The following is a 10,338-nucleotide window of genomic DNA, read 5'->3' as shown; positions in this document are numbered from 1 at the left end:
CGTGGAGAGATGGAGCAGCTGGGAACTTTAGACCTAGAAAGGGAGAGGGGCTGTGTTCTGAGGATCCAGGTACAGACTTGTAGGGTATACCCTTTGGTTGGTTGATGACGCATGGAAGGGATTGTAACCATGGCAATGAAACGATATTTGATAGGACGAATGTAAAGCTAATGTTCTCCCATGTAAACTATCACGTAATTCACAATAAAACATGAAAAAAATATATATGTTATCTATAGCAAATCCATTTGAAGCATGATAATCTATAGATAATATATAGAGATCACATTTTCAGGAGTGAGCTCAAACTGCCAACTGTTCAGCTAACTAATGAGCACTTTACTAGTGCACCGCTACTCAACAATAAAAAAGTGCAAAATGGGTGAATCCTGAATGCATTATACTACTAAGTAAAAGAACCCAGTATCAAAATGCTACATACTGTATGATCCTATTTGGGACATTTTGGAAAAGGCAAAAATATCAAAACAAAGAATAATAGATCAATGGTTACCAAAGTTGTAGATTGAAGAGTTCCACTACAAAAAGATAACACTAGGAAGTTCTTTGTTGTTGCTGTGACCCTGTAAAAGATTTCTGAGGAGTGGTTGGTAGTTTTGACCGCTTACCTTGCAGTTAACAGTCTAGCACTACAGAGACACACCAAGACTCCAGAAAATTCTTTGGGTGTTGGAAATGTTCTGTATTCTAACCGTGGTGGTGGCTACAAGTTTCCACTCACATGGAAGAAAACTAAAACAAAAAACCCATAGGACTACATAGCAAAATAAAAGAAATTGAATTTTACTGTACGTAAAATTTTTTTGAATGACCGAAAAATATATATCAAACATTAACACTGTTATTCCTGGTTAAAATCTTTTGCTTTTGTTATTCTGTATTTCTGAACATTTTCTACTAAGAATTTATTACTTTTATACTAGGAAAATAAATGTTATTGATAGTTACTCATAAGTATTGAAATTCTCTAATGCATTGCTTTGACTGCAACTAATATATTATGTGTGTTTAATAATATCCAAATATATCACTTTGAGCAAGACTTCTGGGTTAAATTTCAAAGAATAACACATCATGATTCACCTCGTTTTTTAGCTATGAAAAGTTAATGAATTTTCATTCTATACAATAAGATATTCAAGAAAAAAAGGATAAACTTATTTGATATATTCATTTTATATTTTTTGTAAATGTCATAATGCCAGATATATCCTTAGTAAATACTTAGTTTGGGTCCAAAAATCAAATCATCCAGGTGTTGTTGAGTGGCATCAAGTCAGTTCTGACCCATAGTGACCCTGTATAGGGTTTCCGAGGAGCCACTCATGAGCTTGAACCACCGACCTTGTAGTTCAAACTGACCTTGCAGTCCAGCACATTAACCCAAAGCACCACCCCAGGACTCATTCAGGTGTAGATCATATAGTTATTTGAATATTCCACAAATTAGCTTGTTTTATAATTTACACTTATGTTTTTATCATGTTCTAATGTAGGCATCCACTTACCAACTGGTAAATGTTCTATCTTTGGGTATTTTGTGGATATGCAGCAATGTGAATTCATACCTTGGTCAGAATTAGTTCCTAGTGCTCAGGCACTAGTTCAAAGAGGTAAGAATAATTTTAATAATCACAGTCTGTCTTCTCTGAAATATTGGGAATAATCTATTTATGAAAGTGCTCATGTCAAGCAACCCTGAGGACTGACACACTCCAAGTTTGTGTTTAGATCTATGTTCATAAAAAGTACCTTTAAAAATAACCTTTGAATATTACTTTGAGAAATTTGGAATATATGTGATGAAATCAGATATTATAAAACTAGTGTGTGTTGAAGGTCTTACCAATAGGAAAATTTTTAATTAGCTGTAATTATTGACAGGAGAAAAGTGAGAGGACATTTATGTAAGAATAGAAACATTTTATGTAAGAACTTAGACTTAGTTATAAAAGCAGCTGCCAAGAATTATTTTTTTACACTCATCATTTCATTGCAATGATTACAATCCCCTCACTGTATCATCATTCAGTAGTATTTGCTTCTATTCCCTCTGGCTTTTGGGGGCTTTTGAGAGGGGTGTACACAAAAACACTCAGGAATATATAATAATTTAAACAACAAAAGGGCACATTTTGCAAGTCTACCTCCCAACCGCCAGCACACAGCCTTTCTCTTTCCATGAATCTAGAATCATCAGCTGCTCCTTCTCTCCAGAGGTCATCATCTCTGCCTCCAACTCTGGTGTCACTGCTTCTCTGGATAGGGTCCCACATTCCACTCCTGCTTTTCTCCCTTGATGATCCTAGGGTCCTATGTTCCTGGAATGTAAGATTTACTACTCCCCCTTTTGTGTTACAAAACTTCTATCTTTACAGTTGTGACCATCGCAATTAGTCAGGAAGAATAATAATTTGACAACTACACCTATATGCTAAATTACTTTTATTCTCAGTTTTCTGCTTCTTTAAGTATAAGGAAACATATAGAAACTTGTTGCACTTTCAGAGTTTAGTATAAGTTTGGTGCAGGAACTTAATGGCCAAGCTTCTTGTAGAGTTCCTGCAAATATAAGAAACTCAGTAAATGAAAATTGAACAGAATTACTTTGAAGTCATATTTCTCTTATCAAAAAAGAATTTTAGAAGTCTGATTGTAAGAGTTTTTGACTGAAAATAACCAGAAATATCATGACCCTGAAAAATTCAGAAAGTTCTGATCCTAAATGAGTTACAAACACCAAAGTTACAGTGTACAATAATTTGTCACAGTATTATTGGGAGCTCTGGTATTTTGCTGGGTTACACATGGGGCTGCCAACCACAAGACTAGCAGTTCAAATACACCTGCTGCTCTAGCAGGAGAAAGCTGAGGCTTTCTGCTCCCATAAAGATTTACAGCTTCAGAAACCCTATACAGGGCACCGTGAGGTTGCTTTCCCAAGTCAGAATTTTCTGTAGGCAAAGGACTAAGAAGAAATTAAAACTCTCTCAAGTTTTTAAACCCAAACCTATAAAAGGAGCCTAAATGTCACAATATCACTTTTTCCACTGTAAACCACAATATAACAGATTGCTTGGACATCCTAGACATGCTTCAAAAATCAACTTTTATGATTGAATAGGGCTTTTTCCTATAATAGTTCTCATTTTAAAAGAATAATCCTAATCTATTATCAGCAGAGGATGTGTTTTGAAGGTCACTCAACATTCACTAATTTATTCGTTTCAGATATAATAGTAGTTAGTAGTAGTTTTGTGCCACTGAGTTGGTTCCTATTCACCGTGACTGTGTGTAGGGTTTTTGAAGCTGTACATCTTTACAGGAGCAGAAAGCCTCACCTCATCTTTCTCTCACAGAGTGTATGGTGGATTCTAACTGTTGACCTTGTGATTAGCAGCCCAGTTCATAATCCACCACACCTCCAGGGCTCTTTTCAGATTGAATATTTAAGCAGTATTCTAAAATGGTTCTTAAATATAAAAAGAGTTGGCTTGTAATTGAGAGAAATGCAACTTAGATACCATCTTTTACCTTTAATATTGGCAAGGATCAAAACATTTGTCCAGATTGTGAGGACAGGAGTACTCTCAAATATTGGAGAACAATTTGGCAATTATCTATCAAAATCATTGCCAGTTTACATTGACCTAAAATGCCACTTACATGAATTCCACATATTTGCAAAATGCCACATGCGTACTACATAAATTCACCCTTACTAATTTATAATAGTAGAATAAAATACCATAAATTTCCATAATCAGAGCACTGGTGAAATAACTTATGTTATAGTCATAAAATGGAATAATGTTGATCAGAAAAAGTGTTTTCCATGTACTGATACTGAAAGATCTCTAAAAGATAGCCCCCAAAAAGGCAGAAGAAATTGTGAATTGGGTGTCTAGCATGATGAAGAGATTGTTCACTGCATACTTTTATGTACTTTTGAATTATGCACCATGCGAATATATTAGCTATCATTTTTAATTTTAAAGAAGTGAATAATAGAGGAGGTGATAGAGACTATTTGTATTAAATGCTTTTGAGAATTTTGAATGTGTAATAGAATAAAGAATTAAGGGTAATATTATAGAAAGCTGTGGAATCAAGAAAGGTTTGATTTTGGAGTGTGTACGTGTGTGTTTTAGTTCATGTATAATATCCTATATTAATGTTAGTTTTTCTAAGATATGAGATACTAGCACATACATGTTTGTACTATGAAAAATCCCAATAGAAAGGAAAAGACTGATGATGGAAAAAGTTTCCAAAGGGATCTTTAAAAAGGATTGCAAGAGGACTTGGCAGGATAGTCTCTCCCTCATTCTTACAAGAGGAAAGATGAAGCAAAATATAAACCAGCTGTCCCTCCCACAGCACTCGCTACCCAACTGGACTCGATAATCCATTGCAATGGCCACATAGACACCATTATCATAGTTGCAGGGTTTATTAGGGAACTTAACAGATTACAATGCAAGATCAGAAAATGTTCAGGGCAGTTCTTCCAGTCAAGGCAACCTCTTCTCCACCATACCCACATGCAGGCCTATATCTTCACTGTGTTACAAAGCTCTTTTTGGGCTGCTGATAAATGCTCACAGGGCATACCATTCCACTATAAGCCTCAGCCTGAAGGCACTCGACTCTAGTTCCATAGATCAGCAAACCAATTTCCCTGCAGAGGCATCCTGCTCTGCAAGCAAGTTTCCTGCCAGAAATCATTCAGTTTCACTTGCTCCGTGAACTGAGACACCCACCACTCTATCTCAAGTTCTTGCTCTCGGTTCTGTTGCTTCTGCTCCTCTTCCACTCCTCCAGTGTCACAGCGTTCTGTCCCTGAGTCCAGGAAGTTCAGTGTGCAGGGATCTTGGGATCCAAAGGACATGCTCCATTCCCGGCTCTTCTTTGATGGTAGTGAGTTCCCTTCTACTGCTTCTGAGAGTTAGAGTTCCAAGTTTTCACAATCACAATTAATTCTGTTAATCTTCACAACTGAATCTATCATCTTATCAGTGTCTTCTCCCACCTTCTCTTACTCAGACCCATCAAGAAAAGAGTCGTTTGGTGGGAGTTACAAAGACTAAGACTGTTGTTGTTGTTATGTGCCACGGAGTCGGTTCCGACTCATAGCAACCCTATACAGGGTTTCCAAGGCTGTAAATCTTTATGGGAGCAGAAAGCCTCATCTTTCTTCCGTGGAGCGGCTGATAGTTTTGAACTGCTGACCCTGAGGTTTGCAGCCTGATTCGTAACCACTACACTACCAGAGCTCCTTAAGATTGAGACTAGAAGAGACATAATAATTCACTGTGGCAAAATGAGATGCTTGCATAAAAGGACAGATTAATAGACTTGGGGTAGGAAAGTGAGGACGTTTAAGGATGTGGGCACTGTGTTCATCTGAAACGATGTGTGAGAAAGAATAAAGTCAAGGTCAAAGCTCAGCAGAGACCCTCAGACACTTGCAATAATATTGTTCTTACCTCTATATGTTTAAATTGTTTTACAATGTACAATTTAAAAAAAAAAAAAGATTGGGTTCATATTTATTTCTAAGTCATTTGAAAATTTGCTTTTATTTTCATTAAGGAACTTCATTACTAGCTGACCCTCAAGGAACCAATGAAAACCTCTTGAAGATAAATGAATATGGACAGCATATTAATCATACAGCTACCAGAGATACAACATGCCTTTCTTTCCTAATAACCCTTCTTTTAAAGAATTACTACCCTGTACTTCTCACAGGTATGAAAGATATTTAACAGAAAATTTCAGAGCTAGGAGGTGGCTTAGATTATCTAGTTTTCATTCATGTTGTTGTTGTTATTAGGTGCTCTTGAATCGCCTCCAACTCATAGCAACCTTATGCACAACAGAACGAAACACTGCCTGGTCCCATGCCATCCTCACAATTGTTAGATTTAAACCCATTGCTGCAGCCACTGTGTCAAACCATGTCATTGGGGATCTTCCTATTTTTTTTTGCTGACCTTCTATTTTACCAAGCATGGTGACCTTCTCCAGTGTCTGCTTCCTCCTGATGACATGTCCAAAGTACATAAGATGAAGTCTTATCTTTTATTCTAAGGAGCATTCTGGCTGTACTTTGTCCAATGCAGATTTTATGTGTGTGTGTTCTTCTGGCAGTCCAAGGTGCTTTGAATAAGCACTGGACTACTAACTGCAAGAAGTTATAGTAACTTGGCCAGAGTCTACTTAAGGGTAGTTCCTAACCTTAGACATAGGTTTCCATCCCCAGCCTACATCCCTGTCTGCCTATCCCTGTTTTAAATATAACATAGTCAATGAAGCTTTCTGCTCTCATGAAGATTTGAAGCCTAAGAAGCCCTATACAGGTCACTCGGAGTCCAACCAAATCTATGGTTTCAAAATTTCAGGAAGTGAAGTTACAAGTTTAGTTGTCACTTTTAAGTTCCTTGCATGAGCCGTAATACAAAATAAGATTGAAAGCCAAGTAAATACACTTACATAATACATTTTTGAAAGGTTGAACAGCAGGATTTGGAAAGAATATTTTTTATCAACAAAATTCAGGTCATATTATAAATTGCAGCATCAGCATGTAAAATCTTTTTCTCAATTTCCCCCCTTTAATAATTCTACCAGATGGTTTGTACTTTAAATTCTACAGACATTTCTTTTTTTTAAATTCTAGTCCTGCCATTTACTAGCTGTGTGATCTGAGTTTAGGTTATGGCATTACCAGGGTTGGTGTTACCTCCCTCCCACGGACCTCCTCCTGTGCTGGATCAGACAGACTCCTTGGTAGCTGGTGGTTGTGTGTCACCAAGTCGGTTCCAACTCATAGTGACCCTCTATAGGGTTTCCAAGGCTGTAAAATATTATGGGAGTAGAAAACCTCATCTTCCTCCCACAAAGAGGCTGGTAGATTTGAACAGCTGACCTTGCAGTTAGCAGCCCAGCTCATAATTCACTCTGCTACCAGAGCTCCTTAGATAGAGTCCTTGGTAAAGCTTATTACCAGCTTTAATCATTGAAAAACATGTGATAAATCCAATTGTAATTTGCTTAATAATCTCTTAGTAATCTTTTATTCATGTGAATAGTAAAAAAAAAAAAAATTGTAAAATCTTTCTAAAATGAATTACATTATTAGTTACAACATCTTTTAGTAACAAAGTGGACGACTCTTTTGATATTTCTTCTTTTCCTTTAATTACTACTCTCCTCAAAAAAAATTGATACAGGTTCACTAATGTTACTTACAACAATATTGTAGCTAAAACACCACAAAATTTGACAAAATTAGTAGCTATAAAAATGCTAAAACAATGAAAACAGCATGTACTTATAGGATGTGCAGATGAAACCACAAAATGATTTGACATGTCACTGTAATTGGGCAATAATGACGGTTCTGACCAGAGTACATTAGAAGGCTCAAAAAGTAAATCAGCATAGAGTTTTAGCCTTGTAGTTATATTGTTATTGTTAAAAGCCATCAAGTCGGTTCCTACTCATAGCAACCCTCTATAGGGTTTCCGTGGAGCAGCTGGTGAGCATGAATCACCAACCTTGAGGTTTAAACTGACCTTAAGGTCAAATGCTTATCCTACAGCACCACACCAGGACTCCTATAGTTATATAGATCAAAACTGAGCATGTGAAAAATGTTTTTATGGTTATAACTACAGGGATATTTTATTACAATATAATACATTTCTGCAGAAACATTGCACAAAAATCTTAGAGAGTAATAGTCATTTTGGTGTTGTCCCTCTAACAGTCCAGCCTCGATGCCCCCAGATGGGACCACTGTACTTAACCTATCTCAGCCTCTTGTTTCTATATCTGTGATATGGGCCTGTTGTTGTTGGTAAATGGCATCGGGTTGATTCTAACTCACAGTTACCAGTCGAGTCAACCTTGTGATCAGTAGCTCAGTGCTTATTCTACAGCGACACACCAGGATTCTGTGATATGGGCCTAGCGTTTATTGTGATGATTAGACAATAGTGAATTAAGTAAAAAACCCCAGGACACCACTATTGGAATTAGTTTTCAGTTTTATGAAATAAACAATGCATACATGTATTTTTGTAGACATCTATTCTGGAAGTTACAATTTCTGAGAATTCTTTAAAGTAGAATTTCTGGATCAAAGTACGTGATTTAATTATTTGTGATTGTGTGAAAGCAAAAGTGCCTTCCACAAAGACTATGTTAATTTATATTCTTACCAATAGAATTGGTGTCCTGGTGTGGCACTGTGGGTTAATGCATCAGACTGCAAAGTTGATTTGAACTGCAAGGTTGGCAGCTCAAGCTCCCCAGCTGCTCCTCAGAAACCCTATACATGGTCACTATGGGTTGGAACCAACTCAACGGCACTTAACAATAGTCAATAGTATATGAATGTGTGTTTCATCACACACTTGCCTATGGTGCACATTATCAATTTTTTCATCTATTCATTACATTGTGGCCAATTTATAGAAGCACTATGGGATCGCATATGTAGCGCCTTCCTAGCCTGTGGACTGAGGTTCCTACAGAGTCACTGTTGCTTTAAGTAAATTTACACATATATTCCTGCCAAAAATTACAATGGCATCAACCATCCCTCCCATAGCAATCATTACTTCTCTATTGGGTTCGATAATCCAAGCCAAACTCAAACACATGTTCACAGTTATGGGCTTTATTAAGGAAGTCCACAGGTTACAATTCAGGGTCAGAAATGTTTAGGGCACAGCTCTTCCATCAGGACAGTCTCTCCTCAGCCGTGACTACAGGTAGACCTCTCTCTGCCACAGTAGTGTTACAAAGCGCTTTTAGAGCTGTTGGTAAATGCTCAGAGTTCCCACCATTCCACCATAAGCTTCAACCTGAAGGCACTCCGCTCTAGCACCATAGGTCAGCAAACCAAGCTCCTCCAACAACTATGCCTTATGGCACCCCACTCTACAAGCAAGTCTTCTGGCCAAAGTCACTCAGCTTTACTTGCTCTATGGGCTGGAAAACACACTGCTCTGTCTTGTGCCCTGGTTCTTGATTCTGCTGTCTCTGCTCCACCTGCCACTCCTCTGGTGACACAGCTTTCTGGCCCTGAGTCATGGAGGTTCAATATTCAGGGATCTCTGGGTCCAAAATATGTTTTTCACTCCTGGCTCTACTTCTTTGAAAGTAATACGATCCCCCCTTCCGCTTTTGAGATGACTCATTGTATACCCCTGTTAGAGTGTCAAGTTTTTACAATTACAATTAACTTTGTTAATATCCACAGCTGAATCACATTATCCTAATCAGCATTTTCTCCCACTTTCCCTCACCTGGACCCATCAGGGAACGAGTTGTTTGGTAGTAGTTACAAAGACTAAGGCTAGAAGAGACATATTAGATAATTCATTACACCTCAAATCCCCAACTTAATGTAGGCATTTTCCAGTCATTGGTTACTATCAAAGTAGTAATTCAATCCAGTTGCTACCCAGTTCTCAACACTGTGTTGCCTTTTACCAGATGCATTAGTCTCACTATCTAGGTTCCATACTCAAAAAGTTAAGGCAAAATGAAGTTGTAAATCTCCGATAACCTATACCTTTCCTTCAATTTAGTACAGGAGCATTTCTATTGTTAGTATTTTAGTGAATTGTAAAGCCTTGAGTCCCTATTTAGCTCCAATAAGTTATTATCAAAAGCTGTGGGTGCTAGACCCATGAACTGATCAGGCTGTGTGCCTGTGGGCAGGAGGCTGACTTGCAGAATATGCTCTGAAGACAATTAAATGAATATTTTTTATTTTATATGTGTACATCACATTTTTGCTTTGTTCATTTGTGAAATATAAGATGTAAAAGGGAAGCCACAGGGAGGAAGTAAGATAACTGTTGTTACAGGGAGGGGATTGTAATCACTGACATGAAACAGCGTATAATTTGTTGAATGCCAAACTGATGATCTTGTATGTTAACCTTCAATCAATTCACAATTAAAAAGTTTAAAAAAAAAAAAGTGTTCCCTTAGACTGTATTGGCAAAAATGTTCAGGGAATTTCATTTTCTGTTGTACTTCTGTTGTGCTAGATTTGTTAGAAGGTCCATATGAATCAAAATCAATTTGATAGCAACAGGTACAAGCAAAATATGAGGAGGCCTTAAATGAACATGAAGTAAAAACAATGGGTATCTCCTAAATGAATCCTTTTGTAAGAGATATAAGTAATTCAATTTGAGAAGGTTTATATTAACTCCCTTATTTAGCCACTCTTGTGTGGCTCTTTAGAATAAAGAACTGGGCCACAAAGTCAAATTGAATGGAAAGGTT

The 10,338-nt window shown here is 37.2% G+C and overlaps 1 protein-coding gene across 1 annotated transcript in view; it reads left to right on the top strand.

The window, feature by feature from the left end:
• The window catches only part of DNAH14 (dynein, axonemal, heavy chain 14), a 641,625-nt gene that overhangs the window by 288,991 nt on the left and 342,296 nt on the right, over window positions 1-10,338 (top strand). The window contains 2 exon segments of the mRNA XM_006871162.1: window positions 1,518-1,634; window positions 5,617-5,775. Coding sequence (XP_006871224.1) covers window positions 1,518-1,634; window positions 5,617-5,775 — 276 coding nt within the window.

The sequence above is a fragment of the Chrysochloris asiatica genome, unplaced genomic scaffold (genome assembly GCF_000296735.1).
Source record: "Chrysochloris asiatica unplaced genomic scaffold, ChrAsi1.0 scaffold00161, whole genome shotgun sequence".
Lineage (NCBI taxonomy): Eukaryota > Metazoa > Chordata > Mammalia > Afrosoricida > Chrysochloridae > Chrysochloris > Chrysochloris asiatica.
This window is presented reverse-complemented; position numbering and strand designations above follow the sequence as displayed.